General features: G+C 43.5%; 1 protein-coding gene across 8 annotated transcripts in view; it reads right to left on the reverse strand.

Annotated features, from left to right (window-relative positions):
- PRKCD (protein kinase C delta) overlaps positions 1-25,705 on the reverse strand; it is a 66,669-nt gene that overhangs the window by 12,430 nt on the left and 28,534 nt on the right. For 3 of the 8 annotated variants that reach the window (XM_056804890.1, XM_007500465.3, XM_056804887.1), the window contains 10 exons: positions 12,682-12,754; positions 8,118-8,255; positions 7,396-7,595; positions 5,842-5,902; positions 5,123-5,285; positions 4,880-4,911; positions 4,146-4,231; positions 3,354-3,483; positions 1,346-1,446; positions 674-770 (listed from right to left, as the gene is read on the reverse strand). In XM_056804890.1, coding sequence (XP_056660868.1) covers positions 674-770; positions 1,346-1,446; positions 3,354-3,483; positions 4,146-4,231; positions 4,880-4,911; positions 5,123-5,285; positions 5,842-5,902; positions 7,396-7,595; positions 8,118-8,232 — 985 coding nt within the window. In that variant the 5' untranslated portion in view covers positions 8,233-8,255; positions 12,682-12,754. Of the gene's footprint in view, positions 1-673; positions 771-1,345; positions 1,447-3,353; positions 3,484-4,145; positions 4,232-4,879; positions 4,912-5,122; positions 5,286-5,841; positions 5,903-6,005; positions 7,343-7,395; positions 7,596-8,117; positions 8,256-12,681; positions 12,755-25,705 lie in introns of those variants that run through there. The other 5 variants (XM_007500466.3, XM_056804888.1, XM_056804889.1 and 2 more) reach the window with 3 other exon arrangements.

Below are 25,705 nucleotides of genomic sequence, written 5' to 3' on the forward strand. Positions count from 1 at the left end.
TGACTCCTTGGGCAAGTCACTTAGCCTGTATGCCTGTTTCTTCATCTGTAAAATGGGGATAATAATAGCACCTACCTCTCAGGGTTGTTGTGAGGATCCAATGAGATCCTAATTCTAAAGGACTTAGCACAGTGCCTGGTACATGATAGATGCTATATAAATCATTATTCCCTTCCCCTTTTCCCCACATCTTCCTTATCTCTGTGTCTCTGAATCCTTAAGTTTCCTTCAAGGTTCAACTTAGGTGCCACTTCCTCTATGAAGTCTTTCTTGATCTGCCTTCTCAAATTTTTTTGGATCTCTTTATTGGTGTACATGTTGTATCCTTCTAGAATTTGGGACAGCTGGGTGGCTCAGTGGACAGAGAGCCAGGCCTGGAGGCCAGAGTTCCTGGGCTCAAATCTGGCCTAAGACACTTCCTATCTGTGTGACCCTGGGCAGGTCACTTATTTCCAGCTGCCTACCCCTTATCATTCTTCTACCTTGGAACTGGCACCTAGTATTGATTCTAAGACAGAAAGTAAGAGTTAAAAAAACAAACAAACAGAAGAAGAATGTACCTTCCTTAAGGGCAAGACCTGCTTCTTTTCTACCTTTTCATCCCTAGTGCATTGGACTTCATAGGTGCTTAGAAAATGTTGGCTGAATTGAATTCCATGTTTTGAAATCTCACCTGTTGTATCTTCCCCAGAAGACCCGGCTTTCTTCTCAAAGCCCTGGTAGATGCCAAAGTTCTCCACAGACCCTGTGTCTGATTTCCGGGAAGATTTCTGGAAAAGGGGAACAAAAAGAAGGGGGTCTGCAGCCAGGAGGGGAGGCAGGTAGAGAGAGAAGCCAGAGTCTGGGCCCCCATAATCTTGACACCCCCTCTAGAGCTGATTAGGTGGAACCCCTGTTATTTCAACAATACAGGTTTACTCCATTGTATTCAATGGCTGAAAAGGCTTCATTGGGTCTCATTTTCCCATTGATGTCCTCTGTGTTTCTCGGGATATCATTTCACTTGTAATGGATCTTCTGTGGCCTCCTAACATTTCAGTTTGAAGTTTCTGGACACTTTTCCCACCACCCTACAAGGCTCTTCTAGGTCTTTCAGGTGAACCAAGAGAGCCCTGAAATGTACTGGGGTGTTTTCTGAATGAAGAAATTCTATAGTCCTGGCTTAACACACATAATCTCTTCCCCCAACAAATCCTACATTTTCTAGTCTGCAAATTTGGTTTTGGGTTTTCCATCTGTCCTTAGGGGATCAGTGCTTTGGCTGGAGCCTCCCCTTGTCCTAGCAGTAAGACCACTCCCCAGCCCATCTCCCTCATCCTGAGGTCTGATGTTTTCCCCTCCATACCTGGCTGACTTGGTTTAATGCTTCGGCTAACAGCTTCTGGTTGATGCCACATAAATTGGCCACTTTATTCTGACACTTATGATGCACATTCATCCCACAGTCTAGGGGAGAGAGAAAGTACAGGCATTTGGAATTTTCCCTGTGTATAATTAGGATCCGCTCCCTAGAACTCTAAATCCCAGCATCCCACTTTCCCTCTCATGTTACAGGCTAATGTAGGGAGGATATAAGTTTTGCGTAGCTCCGCCCCTTGCTCTCTTTCCCCCTGTTCTTGAATTTTTGTGGAGGTGGGGTGAGATGAGAGGCAGGAGAGTTTTACTCAGGTTTTACTTCTATTTCTTTTTTCTTCTTCTTCAAATGATTATTAATAAATCTTATCAAATATAATACTTGGAGTTATTGGATATTGATTTAAATCTTAACGCCTGAATCCCATCTGGCTCCTCATGCTATAGACAGACCCAGGGCCCCAGAGGCAAGTTGGTGGGACAGTGGATAGAGGGCTGGTCTATAGTTCAAATCCATGCTCAGACACTTATTAGTTGTGTGATCCTGGACAAGCCACTTAACCTCTGTCTAGTTTCTTCCACTGTAAAATAGGGATGATAGCAGCATCTATTTTACAGAGTTCCTGTTGGTCTCAAATGAGATAAATTTATAAAGTGCTTTAGCTTAGTGATTGGCATTTTGGAGGTGGTTAATAAATGCTTAATTTGGGCAGTTAGGTAATACAGTGGACTTGAACTGGGAAGATGTAGGTTTAAATCTGGCATCAGATACTTGGGTGACCCTGGGCAAGTCACTTGACCCCCATTGCCTAGCCCTTACCACTCTTCTGCCTTGGAACCTTTACACAGTATTGATTCTAAGATGGAAGGTAAGGGTTAAAAAACAAACAAACAAGAAGAGTGGTAAGGGCTAGGCAATGGGGGTCAAGTGACTTGTCCAGGGTCACACAGCTGGAAAGTGACGGAGGCCAGATTTGAACCCAGGACCTCCCATCTCTGGGCCTGACTCTCAATCCACTGAGCCACCCAGATGCCCCCTCCCCTTGCCACTCTTCTGTCTCAGAATTCATGCCAAGACAGAAGGTAAAGGTTTTAGAAAAATAAATAAATACTTAATTCCCTCTTTCCTCCCTGAGGGAAGTGAGATTTCAGGTGTGAAATTTACACACAGCCTGACCTACTTTTATCGGAGAGGCAGTATTACATAGTAAAAAAAAAAAAAAACAAACCGATTATGATAGCTAGGTAGCATTTCTATAGCACTTTAAAACTTGCAAAGCATTTTACATGTGCTATGTTATCTGATCTTCACAACTACCCAATGAAGAAGGTGCACCATTATCCCCTTTTTGCCAATGAAGAAAATGAAGGTGAGAAGGATCAAGTGACTTGCACAGGGTCATACAGATCTGAGACAAGCTTTGCACTCAGGGCTTCCTGACTCAAAGGCCAGCACTATCCATTGCACCTCCTCGTTGAAAGGGGTCTGTCCTGAAACCCTACTGGCTAAACCTTTCTTCTGGACACTCCACCCTCAGCTTCAGAGACACCACATCATCCCAGGTCTCTTATCTTTCGGACAGCTCCTCCTGCCTCCCCCAGTTCCCCACTGTCTTTCCCCCCCTCCATATGGATGCTTCGTGAGGCTCTGCCTTTCTACCTCTTCTCTTACTCGTCTTTTCCTTAGGAGTTTCTTTCGGCCCCCTGGCTTTGACCACCACTTCCACAGATGGCTCTCAAACCAGGACTTCTTGTACTTCTAATCAGTCTAGCCTTGATCTCTGTTTCTGAGCTCTAGACTCAAATCTACCTCTAATTATCTTCAAGATATCACCCCCTGGATGTCCCACCGGCATCCCTGGAGCCACTGGGCACAGAGTTAAACTTGGGCATTGGAACAGTGGCTAGTTACCCCTGAAAGCTCCCTGCGGCGCCCCCTCCCCTTTTCTTGTTGCCTCCATCTCCCCAGCCCCCTCCACCATGGGTTCCTGCTCACAAACCTTCACACTTTAAACCCTGCTTCACTAGTCCCCAGAGCAGGCTCCCACAGTGGTCGCAGAAGGTGGGGCTCATGTAATTGTACACCTTGAAGCGATGCGGCATGTCTATGTTGAAACGCTCCTTCTGGAACTGGGGACAATGTAAGGAACATGCCATGAGTCACGGCCACCTCCTCCCATCCCTCTGCCCCCAACATCCAGCCCTCCGACAGCCAGACAGAACTCCCTAAAGCCATCAACTGTCGGAACTGGAAGAAGACTGGGAGACACTCTATGAGGCCCAGAGAGAAGGGATGTGCCTCAGGGCACAGGCAAGGAGGGCACTGGGAACTGGGAGTGGGAGAAAGCCCAGAGAAGAACTAAACCTTCCAGGGATTTTCTCATCCCCAATTTCTACTCCCACCTCCCCAAAATCATCAGGGAGAGCCATCCTAGAGGCCCCTGGGAGCCAGCTCTTCACCATGAGGGGCACACGGTGAAGGCTTCAAATGGGGATACCTAGCACCATTGAGAGCCTTTCCTATTTCAGCTGCTTTAAAGAAAGAGCAGATTGTATGTGGGTGCTGATGGCACACACTTGATGGTTTCTCTTTCCCCCACAAAAAACTCTATGCTCCCCAATGCCCCAAGCCCTCCCCAAACACTTCTTAGGCCCCTCCCTAGCTGCTCTACATGGTCTCACTATGATGTCCCTAGCAGCCCCCACCCCCAACAATCCCCTGCCAACATGATGTCCCTGGCCTGGTCCTGCCACCATAACAGCCCCACCCTGACCCCAACATCCCTTCTCACCATGGTATCTCTGCTATTGGCCGCTGTGCCCGTGCACCGGCCGATGATCTTGTCGATGCATTTCTTGTGGATCGCTGCGTTACATTCTTGGGGAGGCAAGGCCAGGGTAGGGGGTGGGAAGAGAGGCAGGGCAGGGGGCAGAGGCTGTGAGCAGGCGCCCGGCACTGCCCAGCCCCCAGGCACAAAGCTCCCCGTTCTCCAGGCCTGCCTGAGTAGCCTCCCACCTCCCACACCATTAGGGAGGCATCCAGCCCAAAGGCCTGATTCTTTTTCCCTCCCCACCTCCTGCCAGCCTGGTTACCATAAGCCCTGGGGGAAGAGGGCAATGGAGGAGAAGAAATAATGACCAGAACAGGGGCACAAAGGGGATGGGGAAGCCATGGAGGGATCCAGAGGGAAAGAGGGACCTGCTGGATGGAAGGTACCATCTAGGAGCTTGGGAAAAGGAGATCCGAGGAGGTACCACAGAACAACAGGGAGAAGGTTGGTGGGGGAGCAGCACAGGGTTAGGGACGGAGGTGGGTAGGGAAGGGCTACCCTAGGAGAAGTTCTACTAAATGGAAGGGGGACCTTTTCCTTTCTCCTCGGGACAGTGTTAAGATCCCCCCCTTCATAGTACAGACACTCACACATTTGTACACTGGTTCACATACACTTACATGTATGCACACAAATGTGCCAGGGACGCACATGTACACACATACATACACTCACATACACATGATCACACTTACGTCTGCATTTGTAGCCTTGCTTGTTAAGGCCCCTGAAAAGCCAAGTCAGAGAGACCAGGTGAGACATGACTCTTCCTACCTACTCCCCTGAGTCCCAGCCCCCACAGAAGCTGCCCTGATCCCATTCCCTCCTCAGCCTTCTTGGGGCAGCTCCTGTCCTGCTCCCCAGCTCTCCCCACAGCCCCTCCCCACTCTGAGAGTCTGGTTCCTCTTCTGCCCCTGGGAACCCTCCCTGCCACACACCAGACAAAGTCCTTGCAGACTGAGCAGAAGGTGGGCTGGCCAAAGAAGGTGGCGATGAACTCGTGGTTCTTGATATAATGGATCTTGGCCTGCTTGATGGCTCCCCGCCGGTTCATGGTGGGGAATTTGCTCTCATCCTCCATCCTCAAGGACTGCTTGCAATCTGGGGAGAAGGCCAGAAAGGTCAGTCTTCACTCCAGAATAATTAAGACACATCAGATCCTGAAAAGGTACCCAGAACACTTCTTTAATGTCATTTTAGAGTCCAGGAGGGGAAGAGACTGACCCAAGGTCACACAATGAGTCAATGTTTTCCAAATAGGGAGTGAGAGGTGAGGGGAGGAGGTAGAAAGAGCCAGCCTCAGAGGGGATGTGAGTGCAAGGTATTAGGAGCAGGGGAGGGTGAGGGAAGCCCACTTGGGTAACCCATACTAGGCAATCGTAACTGGTTCCCCAAAATCTTCTGCTCCACCCTTTCTGAACCCAGCAAGGAAATGGTCATCTGTCTTGCTAGAGGGTTAGGACCAGCCTCAGACAGAGCTCAGTAAGCCTAGAAGACTACAGTCTGAAACCTCTTTTGGCCTTGCCCTGAGCTCTGTCTTCTACGTTTTCCTGTTACTACAAGATAGACATGTCTACTTCCCCTCCCTACCGTACCCCATTTCCAGCTAAAAATAGCCCCAGCACACAACATGGGACCCTGGCTAAGCATCCCTTACCTGTATCTTCCAAGAAATACTGGACAGACATGAGCACTTTGGCCTGAGGTTGTAGGTCCAGCTGAGAAGACAAGAAGAAGGTATGGCCATAAGAAGAGGGGAGGGGTCCCCAAAGCCAGCCAGCCCTAAACAGTGGGCCAGACCCTCAAACCTCCATCCCTCACCTTTTTCTCAGTCTAGGCGCCAAATCTGTAGTCCTACTCAGTCACTAGTCAGTGTCCCTCTGATCCCACTCCTTCAGGCTTCGGTCCTACCAAACACCCTCATCCAAATGGATGGCCGATGTTGAGGAAGGGGCCTTTGAAGTGAGAGGCAGGGCTCCCATCCCCCACGAGGCATAGTTACATTTAGGGAACTGAAAGGACCTAAACTCAGCCCAGGCCCAGGGACAGAATGAGAAGGAAGGGAAACTCCCCACCCCTACCCAACAGCTGTTCTGATGAGAGGAGGAGGACAGAAAGGGGCAGGGGGTCCTCAGCCTGCAGAGAGCACCCCAACCTACGACATCATAAACACACATTAGATCCCAGGGACACCAGAAAAGGCACACACAACCTTTTGCTCACAAACTAATTTAGAAACCAGCTCACTTGGGTCAAAAACTCACGTGCTGCGGGGAGCCTTCCCTTCCTGATTTGACTGCGTCTCCTAAGCCCTGCTGGCCCAGTCTGGACTCTCTTATTTGGCACCTACAGGTCAGTGGCTCCTCATTATTCTCTTGCTATTGTTCTCTGTCCCCAACTGTCTGTGAGTTCCTTTCTTCTCCAGTCTTTTTTCCTCTACCACAACCAGAAGGAGGTACAGAAAGAAGACTGTCTGGATTCAGGACTCTGACCTCTGCTCCTCATGGGGGACCCTGGCTCACACCTGGCTCTGTCCCTGCTCTATCTTGCCTCAAGCAGTTCTTGCTAGAGGCAGAGGAATGGACAGTTATAAAGCCTTTTCCTGTTGAGACATCTCTGCTTGGGGGAGCAAAGCCCAATAACCTTCTTTGGGTCTTATCTGCTGCTACAACATGCACAGACACACACAGGCACAAAGGCACATAGCTACATAGGATGGCATACACATATATGTGGTAAGATCACAGGATCATAGACCTAGTGCTAAAAGGGACCTCAGAAGCCATCTCATCCAGAGTTTTACAGATAAGGAAACTAAGATGCAGAGAGGGTTTGGTGGCTTGCTCAAGGACACAAAAGGATCATAGATTTAGAGCTGGACAGGAGCTCAGAGGCTGTCTAGTCTAACCTCATTTTATACATAAGGAAACTGAGGGAGAAGGACATTAAGTGACTTGGCCAAGATCACATGAGTAGTAACCATGCAAGGCAGGATTTGAAGCTGACTCCAGAGCCAGTGTTCTTCCCATTATACCACACTAAACAAAGTAATAGAGACACAAACACAAAGGACACACAGAGAAATGCTTAAATGTTCACAGACACATATACAATGATATACATGCAGACACACACATACTCACATGTATCCACACAGAACCCTCCCCACCCCTGATGACTGCCCGTCAGCACTGAGGACAGCGCCCCTCACCCAGAATTCTGCTTTGCCACTGTTCTTCTTGCACCTCTCGGCCAGGACAGACACCCCCACAGTCACCTCCGAGAGGGGCTCCTCAGCTGCCTTCATCAGGACAATCTGGATGACTCGTCCCTCATAGATGTGGGCATCAAACGTCGAGGACCACTCTGGGTACATGGTGGGCTTCTTCTGGACCAGGGTCTTCCCTCTTTCTGAGGCCCAGGGAGTTGGGGAAGGACACAGAGTATGCATCACCTCTTCAAGCCCTGTTCCCTCACAGGAAGGTGTCTCCCCATCAACTAGCTACTCTCTTGAAAGCTCACTCCAACCACAACTAATTATCTACCAGGGACAATCTACAAACCTCATTACAAGTAAGGTCTCCACCACTGCCCATCCCTGCCCCAGCAGCTAACAGGAAGCAAGGGACGTTCTGCTTTCCTCCTCTGCTTCAGCTGAGTGGCAGCCAGCATAAGGGAGAAGTGAGGGGATGCTGGTAGATGAAGAGTGTGGTCTGTGAGTTCCTGTAGGTTCATCAATCCTGATCTGTCCCTTCCCTCTGCCTCTGAGCTGGGGAATTCTGGGGCAGGAAGGTTGACTTAGATGTCCTTTCTATTTGTTTCCAGCTCTCAGATCTTGTGACCATGAGGGCCCAGAGCTGAATTCTCTAGCATTGCCCCCCTTCTCTTATGACTGAGTCCCTAGGAAGGGCTCATTCTCCAACACCATGTTACCTGTTGTCAGTGATTCTTTCATCTTGACAGCACAGAAAGGTTGACAGTTGTCCTCAGGAGTCTGCAGAGATCCAAGCTCATAGGAGTTGAAGGAAATGCGCAGGAATGGGGCCATGGCTGATCACACTGGTTACACACCTGTGAGAGAAGGAAGAGAGGATAGGGCAAAGAGACTGGGGGCTCTTTTCCACCCCTGGTCCAGAGCAGGGCAGGCAGCCCTAACCCAGAATGTGTTGTATTCTGACCTGGTAGAAGGAAAATCAACATTTGCTGATTAATTAATTGATAAAGACCCATTTAGAGTTAGAGAAAGTCCAGTAAAGAACATAATGAGGAGAGAGGAAGTGGAGAGGACCTAAAGACACAAAGTAAGAGAGATTAGGATGAATATACCTTATTAGAGATTCTTATAATACTTTCTAGGGCATAGGATTTATAACTGGAAAAGACCTTGGGGCTCAGGCTGATGAATGGCACTACAGATCATACACTGGCCTTGAAGACAGGAAGAGCTAACTTCCTCTGCTGCCTCAGATACTTCCTGGCTATGTGACCCTGGGTACCTGAGATCCTCAGAAGTACCTGCCTAGTGTCACATCCTGTTCATGGTCCCCTTGGCTGAAATCCTGGACTCTGATGCTCCCCAGGATAGTTGTGGGATGGTGAAGTGAAGGTAATTATTCTCATAGAGTAGAGATAGTTCCCAAGTTTCAGTCTTTATTATTGGGGATATATTTTTCAGTAATTTCTAGAATCTTTTTTGAATATGTATCTATTTGCTTGAGAATGAATATCCTACTTAAATAGTTCAGTGGGGAGTCAGCATATTTGTTGAATGAATGAATGAGGATGGTCTTTGACTTGGTCTAAATTTAAATCTCTTAAGGTTTAGAAGAGTCATCTTTCTATTCCCAAATGATAAACAGCTCATATTTCTCTCCCTTTACCCTTTAGAATTGTATAGATTATAGGTTGATTACAGAAAGGGAGAGATGGTAACTATGATATGGGGGGGGGGAATCCAGAACTGGGAATCAAGAATTAGGTTTGAGACCCATCTGGGCATCTTACTAGCCCTGTAAATTTGGAAATAACAACACTATCAATAACCAGCATTTATAAAGTGTTTACTATGTGCTAGGTATTCTGCTAAGGACTTTATAATTATTATCTTCATTTGAGGCTCACCCCTTCCTCAAGTCCCATTTAACTAGTATCCAGATCCCTAGCCCCAAGAAGGATAGAAATTCTGACATCATTTGGGTATCTCTCTCACAAGTGACTAAGGGAAGGGAGGTCCATCCCTTAGTCAACATGGGCCTGACCCTTACCCTCCCAAGCTCCAAAGTAGAGGAATTCTATAGCATGGCCAGGTGGTAATCTTAGGGACACAAAGATTTATTGCCTTTTTCAAATTAACTCAGTCCTCATGATCATGGCCTCTCCTCAGGAAGGGGCCCCAGTGTTCATTCTTGGGAGCCCAATGTTCCTGACGGGGCCAGGAACGGAAGTAGATAGCTTTTATGGCTGAGAATAAAAATGAAAGGAAACAGCTGTGATCTAATGGAAAGAGCCTTAGATCTGAAGACTTGAGTTCTAATTCTAGCTTTATACTAGCTGACTGTGACCTGGGGGAAGTCACTCAAAGGAAAAATTAGCTTATAAAAATACCTTGGAGACTATTTAATCACTCCCCTTTTAAGAAATGAGGAAACTGAGGCCTAGAGAGGCTGAGCTGGGGGGAGTGATTGGTGGAGGGAAAGGAAGGAGGTGGTCTATAGCCATGTTAGCAAGCCTATGGCACACATGCAAGAGGAGCTACTCCCTTCCTCCCTCCACTACACCTGAGGACATTTCTCACATGACCTGCCCCTCTGCCCAGCAGCCCAATGGGAGTGCTTCCTCACTATCTGGGAGTAAGGGAGTTGCTCATATGAGCTGTGAGGGTGCCGTTTGGGCACTCAGTCTCTAAAAGGTTTGCCATCACTGGTCTATAGCCACTGCCCGGTTGACAGATAATCATGAAACCATAGAACTTGAAGATATTGGATTTCTGCATGGCCTGGAGAGCCCTTAGAACAGAAGGCATGTTTCCTTAAAATGTGCTCCCTTAAAAACAACCCAATGTTGTAGGTGCAAGCCTCTCCCTCTGATGAGGTGATATCAGGCCATGGGGAAGGTCTTCTCTATCTGTGTAACCTTAAGCAAACCCGTGAACTTCTTTTTGCCGCCTCCACTGTAAAATAAAGGGATTAGGCTAGATGATCTCTTAAGTATCCTCTTGGATCTAAATCTTGAATCCTATAATCTTATGGAAGACCTGACAGCCCATGAGAAGGGCTTAAGGAGTTTTGGAAGAAAACTTATCTAAAGAACTCAGGGAAGTTTCTGCAAGTGGTTTCAGGACAGAGGAATACTGTTCTCCTTGGATGGTACAGCAGAGACTGTAAATATTAAGAGAGCCTTAAATTTCCTGGTTTCCTTACCAGGGAGATGAGAATAACAGGTATAATCCCTGACACATTGCTCTATCACTTGGTATTTTCCAAAGTTCTCTCATATCCACAACATGCATATCAAGGGGATAGGACTAGACAACTTAGAAAATGCCTTGCTACTCAAAATGTTCATGATAGTCTCATGCAGACAAGGAGGCCAGGGGAAATCATCCCCATTTTATGAAGGTTGAGAGTAAGTCATACAGCAAGTTAGTGTTAGGACCAAGACTAGAACCTAGAGCTTGGAAACTATTTCCTTCTAATTTGGGCAGCTCACAACCTTCTCTCCTCACTATCACTCCCAAGTCATATTATACAGTCCCTGATTCCTTTGAGATTTTTGTAGTACAAGCAGAAATAAATGAAGGAGGGAATAAGCATGCATATAACACCTATTATATGCCAGATACTCCGCCCGCCGAGTACTTTACAAATATTCTTATTTGATCCTTTGTTAGTAAAATCATACAGCTGGTCACATAGTCTGAGAAGAGATTTGATCTCAGGTCTTTCTGACTCCAAACCCAGCCAGCAGATGAATTATATAACTTAGCAAATGGTGGCGAGTTTGAGATTTCTACTTTTAAGATAATTGGTCATTTCCTTTTTAGGAATGGACATAAGATTTAATTAGAAATCCATAAGAAGTTGACTCCAGCCTTGGATATATGGGGACGGAAGGAGAATAGAGTGGAACTGGCTCAAAGTAACCTCGTGTGTCTATAAAGCGATTCCTAAGTTTTCAGGTCCAAGGATTGGGAGGACCAAGGGCTCTTCCCTCAAGAAATAAACAAGCCAAAGGTTCCACTGACCAAGATTTAGAGCCCAAGGAAGCAATGGAAACCCAATTTTGGTCCTTCTAGGGCTAGAGTTCTTAAACCTTTTTTGGGTCATGGCCTCCTTTGGTAGGCCACCAAAGCCTAAGGACCCTTTCTCAGAATTAATGCTTTTACATAATTGAAGAAAAGGCTTGATTTCAGTCAGTGAAAATAAAGGTTATTTTTTCCTATTTGAATTATAGGCCTCCTGAAATCCATACCTGGGCCTTAGTTTAAAAATACCTGAGGGAAAGAGAAGCAAGGAGAGAATTTGGAATTCAGAAAAAAATTTTTAAAGAATGTAAGAAGTTATTTTTACATGTAATTTGAATACCTATTTCTCTACATATATATATGTATATATATATATATATATTTTTTTTTTTTAAAACCCGTTGAGCTAATGGCTACCAAAGATGTGCAAAATGAATAGATTTTTTCCCTGTGTTATACTTCTGGTCTCAATCTAACAATATATTTAACTGAAATTACTGGGGGTCTATACAGTGCCCATCTCATAGTCTGCACTTACTAAATACTTATGGGTTGATTTTTTTAAAAATTCCTAATGTAGGGATTGACTTTCCCAGTAGAAATTTCTCCTCTGGGGAATAGCAATCAAGCTTGGAACACCTCCAATTCTCTGCCCTAGCTTCTGATCACTCACCACCTGGGATACGAGTGGGAGAAAGGATTTAGGGGCCAGAGGGGTGGTAGACTGGAGATCTGGAATGGGGATGGAAGGAGTTTGGGGACCTTAGAGGGATGGGGGAATGAACCTAGGAACTCATAAGGATATGGGGAGTGTAAGGGGAGAGAATGGGCTCTGGGAAGATCATGACTTGGGGGGGATGACAATAAAGGATTGTCTTAAGGGACTAAAGCCATGTTGGTAAAGCTGTGGCATGGGTGCTGGGGCAGCATGGACAGGGCTGCTCCATTCCCCCTCTCCACAGCACCCAAGGATATTTTTTGCATGTCCCACCCCTCTGTTCAGCAGCCCAATGTGAGCATTTCCTCCCTCTGCTGTCTGGGGTAATGCGGGGAGGGGGGGAGGGAAGGGGGCACAGGCAGCTTAAAGTTGCACTTTGGGCATGCAATCTCGAAAACATTTGCCAACACTGGACTAGAGGATAAACCCAGGGAAGCTGAGATTAGGGTTGAAGAAGTATGAAAGTGATGGGAAGGCTTGAGAAGCTAGTGAACCAGTCTAGTTAGGGACGAGTTGTGGGGACTGTAGGCCCTTACCTACTTGGTGACAAAGATGAGGTTTCTAATCTTGAAGTAAAATCATAGACCAGCAATAAAAAGGCCCCCAATCCTAGAAGAAAAATAAGAAACATGAGTGGTGATGATGGTATAGTGGAAAGGAGAAGGAGGAGGAGGAGGAGACTACAATCAATACTTGATGGTGTTTCTGGGCTGTTTTCTTCATCCCTCTACCCAGCCCCTAACCCCATCAGAGACAGACCTCCCTTCACCTTGCAGCCCAGTTGTCTTCCAGGAAGACAGATCATTTTAATGAGATTTTGCTTGGGATATTAATTTCAAAACTCAATATAAAGTTTTGGGGCTTAAGTTGCCTTTCCCCCATTGAGGCTGCAGAGACTATTCAGGAAAGCCTTGAAGAAAAAGGCTTCTGGAATTAGTAATTTTATTAGTGTGGACAAAGCCTTCAAACTAACCCAATGCCAGCCCCATCACACCTTGAAAAACAGTGTTACAAGCTACCGCCATGGTCAAAAACCATCCTTCCTTGGTGCCTCTTTGCATTTAGCTAGGCTAGTCTGTAGTGACAGACAGAATCCTTCCCTGGGCTTGTTCCTAAAGCTTTTCCAGTTTGGTAGGATCTGTCGGGGCTTGCCCTCTGCTGGCATAGTCTTTGAGATTCTAGGGTCACCTTAAGGCCACAAAAAGACTTCTGAGGACCTCCATGAGGCCCAAAGGGGAAAAGAAATTTTATGAAGGTAGCCTGAAAATTGGGAATGGGGAGGAGGGATACGTCCTCTACATTACCACTTTGGCTCAGGTCTGATGGAGGTCCCCAGGCTGACAATATGTACATAAGTCTTATAATCTTTTCAACATTATTGGGTAGACCTACAGCCCTCATCCCTTGTCCCTACCTCTCTCTTCTCCCTCCAGTTGTTTCCCTGAGTCACAGCCCAATAATTCCAGTGTTCTTCCTCTGGGCAAAGCAGTTTGGTTTGCTATAGCACAGATCACAGAATGCTGGACAAGTTAATTCTAACCCCATGCTGACCAATTGTATCTAGTTACAGAGGACTAAAGAATAATAAATGCTTATATATAAATATACTGATAGAACATTGGAAAGATTAGTCTCTGGGGAAGAAGTTCTTGAAGAAAAAAAGAAAGGTTGAAGAAACGGGAAGCAAAATAGAGGAAAGTCTATTTTCAGAACCAAAAAAAAAAATGACATTTGTAATAACCATTTTAGATACATAACTTAAAATCCTACTCTGATACCTCACCATGAAATGGAGGGGGTCTTGGAGTCTCTAGTAGTACTAACTAGAATTTACATAGCCTCTAACTTGGAGCAGGCATTGTGCTAAGCACTTTGCAAATAACATCTCATTTCATTGATCTTGACGGTAATACTGGAAGGTAAATGCTATTATGATCCTCATTTCACAATTGAAGAAACTGAGGTTAAATTATTTGCCCAGGGTCACACAGCTGGTAAGTAGCTGAGGCTGGATTTGAACTCAGGTCTCCCTAACTCCAGGCTGATGACTCTGCCCATGTACCACCTAGCTGCCTCCTAATTCTTATTACACTCACTATAAATGAAACCAGATGGCCAGAGGAAGTGGCATCTGAATGGAAGGTGAGTAAAAGAGATTTCATTGTGCATTCAAGGGAACAAGAAACAACGGAATGAAGAATGCTAGGTCACCTTTCCTCATCATGCTTAGGATAAGCCTAACCAGACCACTACAAAGACCCGGTGGTTCCGTGCACCTACATCAGTAGCAGGTGTCATTCTCGAGATGAAGAACTTGACAGGACCCTCCAAACCAGCTCAGCCTTATATTTTGATATTCAGTGCTTCAATGTGAATTCCAATCAGTTGAACAAACATTTATGAAATGAAGCACCTGGTGTGTGCTGGGTATTGTGCTAGGTGCTGGGAATACAAAGACAAAAAGTGAAAATGGCTTGCAAGGATTTTCCCGTTGTAAGGATTGAAGGCAGGCATAGTGAAGAACAGAGAAAAAGACTATTAAAAAAACCCAAGACATAATAAAAAATAAGAAATGAAAGAGGCCAGAGGCTAGGAGACCATTCAGAAGGTTCACATCTGTACATCATAAATATTTTCTTCAGGAAGAAAGTCAGAAGACATTAAATATAGAGACCCTGAAACAATATCATGAAAAGTAAATTTTTGATCAATACCGTGGATTGGTTCCAAGGTAGAAGAGCTGTAAAGGCTAGGCAATGGGAGTTAAGTGACTTACCCAGGGTCACACAGATAGGAAGTATCTGAGGCTAGACTTGAACCTAGGACTCCCATCTTCAAGTCTATCCACTGAGCTACCTAACTACTCCATTTCATATCATTTTTTTTTAATGGTGGTTGTTGTTAAGTCACTTCCAGTCATGTCTGATTCTTTGTGACCCCATTTGTGATTTTCTTGGCAAAGATACTAGAGTGGCTTGCCATTTCCTTCTCCAGTTCCTCATCTTACAGATGGGGAAACTGAGGTAAGCAGGTTACATGACTTGCCCAGAGTCACAGAGCTAATACGTTTTTGAGACCAAATTTGAATCCAGGTCTTCCTAAGTCTAGGTATAGTGCTCTGTCCACTACTCCACCTATCTACCCTTATTTAATGGTCTAATACTTTTATCATGAGAATTTGAACTACTAGCAAACCCCCCCCCCCTCTTTTCCTCCTTTTCTTCTAAACTCAGATCTAAGCCACAATGGTAAGGTTACGGAGAAAGAAAAGGCCTAAGAGCACAGAGGTGTCAACCACAGTGGGTTTTACATTGTAAAACTGCCTCCTTTTAATTGTAACTGATATGGCAGCTAAGATAGGTATTGGGTTACTTGTGTGACCTGATGCCACTTGTCTGCATAGGATCACAGATTTAGAAGTGGAAAAGACCTTAAAGATCATCTAAGCTACTTTCCCTGTTTTACAGATGACAAAAAGAGATTAGAGCACAACAGACAGACAATAACTAGTTACTAATAACTGGAGCGATTTCAGAAGCAATAGTCCATGTGCAGTCAGACCAATAATTTGTTAACATAAAAATGAAAACTAATATCAAATTAAAAGACAGGCTAAAGATGAGAAACCACTATGTGCAATTACAACTGTATCCTAATCTATTTAAACAAACTGCCAATTGGAAATGGATCAAAATAAAGATATTAATTGATTCTCACTGTGAGACATGGTTAACTCGTATAAAAGTCACTACCAGGAAGGATCCGAATCTAGATTAAAAATGCAGTTAACTGGAAAGGAGTGGCTCCTAGAGTCACACTGGTTTAGAGTACACATTTGTTTGTAACAGCTTATCTAGAAGGACAGAATAATATTGTATGAGACATTGTCAGAGGCATCTGGGTAGTAGTTGGGAGGACTTTGGTTCAAATTAGCCCTGTGACCCTGGGCAAGTCACTTAACTCTGATTGCCTAGTTTTTGCCTCTCTCTTGTCTTAGAATAGATACTAAAACAAAGGTAAGGATTTTAAAGAGGACAGAGACAGGGACGGAGAGAGATTGTCACATAAGATATCTGAAATAAGTGGAAGAGATAAATAAACTGCAGAAAACTTGATATAAGACCCAATTAAACCAGGTTGTCCTACAAATGTTTATATAATGAACCTGAAAGGACAATAAATATAAGCGAAATGTAACAGATCCACCACTGTTTCCCTAAGCAATCTCATGATGACTCACCCTATCTGGACTCACTCAATCCCTGGTGTGCTTTACGAAGAAGCAAAAATGGCATCCAAGAACACAAAATCAGGAAAAGTGGTCAGACCTGACCAAAGTATATATAGAGAAGAGAAGTGACACAGTCATGTGCCCCATGACATGGATTTCTGAAATATCTCAAAGACCAAAAGACCTCAAAAAGATGGAAAAATTACGGGCAGTTCTAGTTCTAATACATTTCTCTCCCCACAAAGCTACTGAGAAAGTCTCAGTAGCTATTAATCCACATGTTTACTTTCGCATCTCTGTAAAAATCTTTATGAGTGTGGTCAAAGTATCAAGAGCGTCCTTAATGAAAACATGAGAGGGGAACAGGGCAGGCTTTTACAGACCATTCTCTCCAGCAGACGACATACTCAGTCATCTAAGTGACTGAGAAGCCCTGAGAAAACAAGGACCCACTGTTTTATTGTCAGTTGGTTGCAACAATATTGTTGGTTGATGACAAAGGAGCATTTGACTCAGAAGAGCAAAACAGACTTAAAGGTTCTCCTCCAAAAAGATGTCCCTCATGCATATGTTGAGGTCATTTAAGTTTTCTGGATAGATACGAGAGAGGGCTACGCTCAACAATCCGTGGAGTTATCAATAGTGAGCATAAAAGAACTGGGAAAATATATACACAGTGACTAAACCAATGTAAACAGAAAGCACAAAAATGTGAAACCGATCGCTGTTTATCATGACTAACCATGGCCTCAGAGAAGGATAGAGAAAAAGCATCTCCCTTCCTCCTTGGCAGAAGGGGGAGCCTATGGGCATGAAATCTTGCATCTGCTGTCAGACACAACTGATATTTGCTGAATGCCTTTTTATCTTTCTTTTTTCAAATCTCGGTTACAAGAGATGGCTCTTAGGGAGTGGAAAGGATAGGGCATATTTGAAAGTGAAAGTGAAATATAAAACCAAAAGACATCCGTAAGAATAAGATTTTTAAAAATAATAAGCATAAAGGGGGACCTTAGTGGATAGAGTGCTGGGCTTGGATTAGGGAAGATCTGGGTTCAAATGTGGCCTCAGATACTTTTTAGATGTGTGACTCTGAGCAAGTCACTTAACCCCATTTGCCTAGTCCTAGTTCTTATGTCTTAAAATTGTTACTAAGACAGAAAGAGTTTTTTTAAAAAGCATAAAACAGATACATAGTTTCCAAAGGTCTTTTGCAAGGATCAGGAAGGTTTCCTTAAATAAAAGGAATACAAAATACATATGGAAAATGAATTCCCTATAGATAGAAAAATTCTCCAGAATCTCCTATTTGTGGGGATCATGGTGCTGACTTTATTGAGTCCCATTATACTATACTACCTCCTCAATGACACTAGGCCACTCAAAATAAACCTACCTATCCAGTAAGGCGGCACAGTGGATAGACTACTGGTCCTGAAATCAGGAAGATTTCAGTTCAAATCAGACTTCAGAAACTTTCTAGCTGTGTAACTCTGGGAAAATCATTTAACCTTCATCTACCTCAGTTTCCTTAACTACAAAAATGAGGATAACAATAGCACCTGTCTCCAGAGATCGTTATATGAGTCAAATGAGATAATATTTATTAGATTGTTAGCTCCCCAAGGGCAAGAACTGTCTTTGGCTTCTCTCCATATCCCCAACGTGTAATATAGCGCCTGGTCCATAGTAAGTGCTTAATAAAAGTTTATCAACTAACTGAAATTCACATGGGAAAAACCAAGTGGATGACAAATGTGTATTGTCCAACATATAGCTGAATGAAAGCTTAATGAATTGGTGCAAATATCTTGGACATGTACTGCAGAGGGCATTTACTATTATCAAATGGATCAAGAACTGAATGTGACGGGAAGACTGAGCTAAACTGAACATGAGGAAATGTGCAAGAAAAGGGGAAGGGAACAAGTATTTATGAAACACCTCTTGTGTGTCTGGCACAGTGCAAAGTGCTTTACAAATATATGATTTGATTTTTACAACTATCCTGTGAGGTAAGTGCTATTATTATTCCCCTTTTACGAATGAGGAAACTGAGGCAGACAGCAGTTCCATCACTTACCCAGAGTCACAGAGCTGGTGAGGGTAGATTTAAACTCAGATCTTCTCAGCTCCAGGCCCCAAACTATCCAATGCACCACCGAGTTGCCACATGAAATACTTTCAAGTTGTTTCTTGTCACCAAAGTACATTTTAAAAAATATTAATATTCTCCTCATGATGCCATATGGCTGTAAACCACTGAATACCACAATCACAGATGAATAAAAATTCCAGTCATGGAAAAAATGTGCTGAAATTAGTGTATTATTACCAAGGTTGATTTGCATTTATGAAGTGGTGCTAAGAGATATTATCAAGAGTATTTGTATATACATATACAAACACTATAAATATGTATGTGCACAGATACATACATATACAGACATAGATAGATGGCTGGCTGGATAGATAGATAGATAGATAGATAGATAGAAAGGTGGATGGATGAATGAATGGATGGATACATAGAAAATAGATACATATACAAGAGTGGCAAAAGATGGTGAGCCAGTCTTGTAGCAAGAATGAGTGATAACAGATGGACTATTTGAGTGTTCCATGGGTAGCCCATGCCCATAAAATTTGCTAGAGGAAGGCCTCTGGCATCTTGGGTAGGTCTTTTTTATGGAGGATTTATAGAAAGACATGAACAAAAATAGCACAGGATGAAAAGGTGCAGATGGGCCATGACCTGCCCCAATGTTGGACTGACTTCATTTATGTATCAACCCCATAATTTAATATTTTAGAGGAAAAGTCTCACGAGTGAAGAAGCTTTCTTGTAGAAAGAACCTCTGTTCCTATCATGTTCAACATGAAGGTTCTGAAATAATATCTAATTCCCTTTTTCTACAGCTCCTCATCTGTAGCTCACATTGAGGTTCCAAAAGGGGAAGGAATTTATCCAAGGTCACATAGCAAGTCAATGGCAGATAGCATAAAATTCACACTGTTAGAAAGGGAATGTATGTCCGTCCATTTTAGTGATAAGAAAATTGAGGCTGAGGTAAAGGTCAAACAACAGGTCAAAGCCTAGGCTTGAACTTTCACCTCTCAATTCTGTATCTAGGTCAATTCTTAGGAATGGCTCTGATTGGGGAAAATGGGCTAGAGGCCAGAGGAAAGATCATTAGGAAATTCATTCCTTTTCTCCCCTTCCTAGCCTGTGCAATTTGTTCCAAGGCTTCCAAGGGTTTGGGGAGGTTGTTTACCTCCTTATCTCTCCCAACAGCAGCCACTCACAATCCTGAATTCTAGACCAGGTTTTATAATTAATCTGTTATTTGGTCTTTGGTAAGACACTTTCCTTCTCTGGGGCTCAGTTTCTGCTTCTGTAAAATGGAAATAATGCCCAGGGCAGTTGTGAGGATTGGATGAGAGAAACTGTAAGAAGGCCCACTAAAAATTTAAAAATGGACACCATACAAATTATAATTATTCTCTATAGGAAAGAGGACACGTTAGCTCAGGTCCTTGGGGAGAAAGAAGCATCTTTAAAGTCTCCTGGTGGTTGTAAAGCACCCGGGGTCTAAAGTTTCACTTTTCATCAGCTTTCAAGAGGCAGTTGGGATGGCGTATGGTACAACAGAAAGAACACAGGCTCTAGAATCAAAAGTTGCGTGTTCAAATCCCACAATGTGCTGTATGACCCCCCCCCCCACTTAACCTCTACAGACTTCAGTTTTCTCATCTAGAAAATGAAGAGATCAGATAAAATAGTCTTTAAAGTCCCTTTCTGTTCTACAGCTATGATCTCAGAATCTCTTCTAGAAGCTGGCCAGAGGCTCAGTCTTTTTAGCCTGAAGCCTTTCATCCTGATATCTATACCCCAATTCCTGGGATTCCAGATCTTCCTGGCCCCCAGGGATGACTGATCCACATGTTTTTTTCCTTGACTAGCCAAGAGTCGTTTTGTGGGAGCTTAGCACCCATTTCCTTTTTCTCCTTTAGACCCTAGGATTGCAGTCCTGTGCTTATCCTCTAGGAGAAAGAGAATCTACAGAATCAGAAATAATCCACAAGAGGGGAGCTGCTAAAATGTGTATAACAACAACAATCCTCTCCCAGCCCTTCCTATCCTTCATAAGCTCTCCATGTTGTTACTACTAAAGCTTCTCTAACCAAATCTGGCCTATTGTTGTTGTTGAGTCATTGAGCTCCATCCAACTCTTTGTGATCCCCTGGACCACAGCACGCTATCTCTTAAAGTCTGTCCAAGCTCATGGTCATTGTTTCCATGACACCACCTATCCGTCTCATCCTTTGCCATCCCCCTCTCTTTCTGCCTTCAATCCTTCCTAACATCAGTCTTTTCCAGCAAGCCCTGACTTTTCATGATGGGATCCAAGTATTTCAGCTTTCCATTCAGTGTGTAACCTTCCAATGAATAGTCTGAATTAATTAAACAATTAAGTGTTGACTGATTTGATCTCCTTATATAACAACTTCATTCTCAGGCCCCTATCAATGTGGGAATTTAGATGACAGGCTAATGGGACTCCACCCACATTAGTAAGTAATCTCTTACCTAAATAACAACCCTCCCCCTCTCTATTCCAACACACACACACACACACACACACACACACACACACACACACACACGTTTCCCTCACTTCAGATATCAGAATAATGTAGGGTCCCACTCACCCTCGCCCCAAAGCTCACCACCAATATTCCTTTTCTTTACATTTTGGGTGTCGATGAGCCCCGTGCCAGAATTGCTCTGCAGAATGAGCAAGTGGTCTGTGTGGGACCTCAGAAACCTTTCTCTGTCTTTTTTGTCCTGGTGTGCACCTTACTTGACTCTTCTCTATTGGTCTCTCTTGTCTCTGTGCCTATCAAATTCTACGATTCTATCGCGCCCTCTGCATCTGTCTGTGTCTTTCTGTGTCAGTGTCCGTTGTCTCTTTTTGTGAGATTCTCAACGTCCTGCCCCGTTTGTCTCCATTCCACTCTCCTAGCCTTTCTTCTCCTTCACCTCTGCTTCTGTCTTTCTGCCTCTGCCTATGTCTCTCTGTCTCTCATTGTATCTGTTTCTCTCCCTTGGCCTGAAGAAGGAATCAAGACTTTCTCTCTCAGAAAGCAGGAAGCAATTCCTTGCCGAGGGTGTGTTCTCCTTATAGGGTAATAGTCCAGGGGAGGTTCTCGGAAGAGGCCACTTGCTCTCCTCAGCTCCTTGGGGCCATGCCCTTTATGTATGAGCCCTTCCCTAACAGGCACTAGATCAGATGAACAGAGACAGACAGGCAGAGACAAGGGCACAAATGTGTAAGCTAGAGAAAGCCAGAAAAGAGATAAAAGCAAATGCACAGAGATAGTACAAGACTCCAAAGGAATGACAGAAACAAATGTCTTTTTCATAGGTCTAAGTCTCCCTTCTCTCTGAGAGCTCCAGGGTTAAGAGGTGGAGTTCAGAAAGTACACTCCTTCTCAAGTTTGACTTTCCTCTGACATAGACCTCTTGTTCCTTCTACTGCCCCAATACCTCAAAGAGCTGGGCTTCCCTGAAGGCTGAGAAGAAACAGTGAAATCTCCCTTCTGGGGGCAATTAGGTGACTCAGTGGATTGAGAGCCAGGCCTAGAGTCAGGAGGTACTAGGTTAAAATCTGGCCTCACACTTCCCAGCTGTGTGACCTTGGGTAAGTCACTTAACCCCCATTGCCTAGCCCTTACCACCCTTCTGTCTTGGAACCAATACATAGTACTGATTCTAAGAAGGAAGGTAAGGGTTTTTAAAGAAAAAAAAAAGAAATCTCCATTTTTGGGGGTTCTATCATCCCAGTTCAAAGCCAGAATTCCCATCTGTTTACATGACAAGATGAACTGGGCTCAGCTCAAGTTAGAGGAAAGAGGAAAAGGCCTCCTTCTTTGGCCATCAGTCCATAAAGTCCAGGGGAGACCCATCACTACTCACCTTCAAGTCATTTCAATGACTTCCTTCTGCCTAGACATGCAGCTAAACTGAGATGTAGGGTTTTTAGTAACTTTGAACTTCTTCCCTAAGTCAAAGATTCTACTTTTTTACATCAGTATTCTTTTAGTGATGCTTTAAACAGCTAGATGGAACAGTGGGTAGAATGCTGAGCCTGGAGTCAAGAAAACTCAAGTTCAAATCCTCCCCAGGTACTTACTCATTGACCCTAGGCAAGTCACCCAATCCCTGTTTGCCTGAGTTTCCTCATTTGTAATATCTACTTCCTAGATGTTGGAAGGGAATTTCTCTCTCCATTAGGTCACTTTGTTTGACGTAACCAATCAGTGACCTGGAGGTCATTTACCACTGAGATGTGCAGGTAAAGATAAACCCTTAGAGAAAGCAAGTTGAAACCAATGAAATGGGAAACTGATCCCACAGGCGCTGCCCCCTGGGTGGAGCCTGGAAAATTAAGAAACTATAGTTTGCTCCTGAGATGTGACATGGGAGAGCTAATGGGTGGAGAAACGAACTTGTGCAGTCACACCAGGAGCCTATTCAGGTGTCTTCTGTCTGGAGCTTGGAACCTGAAAGAACCCTCGTTGGCAGTGAACTTCAATCCATCATGGTGGCCAATAGAATAGAAAGCTAAGCAATTCTCTACCTCTTTCCTACCTTTCCCTCTCTTTATTATTACTACTTCCATGTAATAAAGTTCTTGAAGCTACTAGCAGCCTCATAATTTAATTTTAACTATTACACAGAGCCATGGTAAGGATCAAATGAGATGAAGGTTATCATCTCCCCAAAGGGAAGGGGTACCCACATTGATATATCCCATGTCTACAAAAGTATCAAGATATCCTTGGAGATGAGCATGGTGTTCTTCATGTAGTAGGTACTTCATAAATACTTGTTTACTTTTCTTTTGTCATCACAAAGAACTGGAAACAAAGTAGATACCCATCAATTGGGGAATGACTGAACATTTGTTCAGTTGTGATTCATGAATGTAATGGAAATACAGGCACTATAAGAAAGAACAAGACTGATGGATGTAAAGAAGTATGACCTGGTGCAAAATAAAGTAAGCTGAGCCAGAAAAACAATGTATACAATGGCTTGTTTTTCACTCATGTCTGACTCTTTGTGACCTCAAGGACCATACTGTCCACAGAGTTTTCTTGGCATATACTGGAATAGTTCGTCCTTTCCTTCTCCAATGGATTCAGGCAAAGAGAAGTTAACTTGCCTTGCCCAGGGTCACACAGCTACTAAATCTTATTGAATTTGAACTCAGGTCTTCCTGACTCCAGGCCTAGTCACCTAGCTGCCTCCTATATAAAAAGGGTATGGAAAGAATTACAAAACAAAATTGACATGCAAAAGTCACAAATCTCAAAAAATACAACTGCAAATTCATTTTTAAAAAAAGCCTGCCCCTAAGAATAGATATGAGAAAACATTTGCCATCAATTCTTTGCAGAGATCAGGATTCCATGGGCATGGATCATTGCATCAAATATCAGGGTTTTTTTCAACATGTTATTGACTTTTTCTTTTAAAAAATTCCTTATGAAAAATGCTCTACATTATTATTGATTGAAAATGCAAATTAAAACAATTCTGAATTACCATCGCACACCTATCAAATTGGCTAAAATTATAAAAGGAGAAAAATGTAAATGCTAGAGAGAATACGGAAAAATTGGGACAGTAATACACTGTTGGTGGAATTGTGAACTGACTGAACCATTTAAGAGAGTAATTTGGAATTATGCCCAAAGAGTTATAAAATTGTGTATGCCCTTTGACCCAGAAATACCACTCCTAGGTCTGTTTCCCAAAGAAATTAGGGGGAAAGGGAAGAACTTATATGTTTTAAAACATTTATAGCAGCTCTCTTTGTGCCAGCAAAAAATTGGAAATTGAGGTAATGTCTATCAATTGAGGAATGGCTGAACAAGCTGTGGTATGCAATTGTGTTGGAATACTACTTTGCTGTAAGACACGACAAGCAGGTTGGTTTTAGAGAACCATGGAAAGACTTGCATGAAATCATGCAAAGTGAAACAAGCAGAACCAAGAAAAGGTTATATACAGTAACAGCAATATTATTCAAAGAGTAACTGAATAACTAAGCTATTCTGAGTAATGTGATCATTCAAATCAACTATAAAGGACCTATGAAGGAAAATGCTATCCAAAAGCAGAAAAAGAAGTGATACATGGAAGTATGAATTGCATATCTGGATCATATATATCTGGATCAAATGTTGGCCTTCTCTAATGTAGGACTGGAAGAGAAAGAGGAAGACACCTCAGAACTCAAAATGTAAACAAATAATAAATAAATAAATAAATTCCTTGTTATAAGGGATGGCTGGACAGGAGGGAGGGCTATGTGGGGAAATTTAGGTGATATGGAAACAAAAGAGAGCAATAAAATCAATGTTTGCTGAGTTGATCAGCACATTCCCCCATAAAACCACCTTTGGTGAATAAGTACCTGCACACAGAACATGCACATATATATGTACTCACATGCCTATAAGACATATAAACAAACACACATATGTACATAAATACTTTAAAATTTTTATTCTTTATTTCTTTAATTTTTCTTTTGCAACAAGGTTAATATAGAAATATATTTTGCATGACTTCAGATATATAATCAAAATCAAATTGCTTGCCTTCTGAAAGAGTGAAAACAGGCAAGGAGAAAGAGAATTTTGGAGCTCAAAAAATTTTTTAAAAGATTGCTAAAGATTGGCTAACATGACAGCAAAGGAAAGTAATGAATGCTGGAGGGGGTGTGGCAAAGTTGGGACATTAATGCATTGCTGGTGGAGTTGTGAATTAATCCAACCATTCTGGAGGGCAATTTGGAACTATGCCCAAAGGGCACTAAAAGACTGTCTGCCCTTTGATCCAGCCATAGCACTGCTGAGTTTGTACCCCAAAGAGACAATAAGGAAAAAGACTTGTACACGAATATTCATAGCCATGTAGTTTGTGGTGGCAAAAACTTGGAAAATGAGGGGATGCCCCTCAATTGAGGAAAGGCTGAACAAATTGTGGCATGTGTTGGTGATGAAATACTATTGTGCTCAAAGGAATAATAAAGAGGAGGAATTCCATGGAGACTGGAACAACCTCCAAGAATTGATGCAGAGCGAAAGGAGCAGAACCAGGAGAACATTATACACAGAGACTGATACACTGTGGTACAATCGAATGTAATGGACTTCTCTATGAGTAGTAATGCAATGATCCAGAACTATTTGGAGGGACATATGAAAAAGGACACTATCCACATCCCGAGGAAGAACCATGGGAAAAGAAA

The sequence above is a fragment of the Monodelphis domestica genome, chromosome 7 (genome assembly GCF_027887165.1).
Source record: "Monodelphis domestica isolate mMonDom1 chromosome 7, mMonDom1.pri, whole genome shotgun sequence".
Classification (NCBI taxonomy): Eukaryota; Metazoa; Chordata; class Mammalia; order Didelphimorphia; family Didelphidae; genus Monodelphis; species Monodelphis domestica.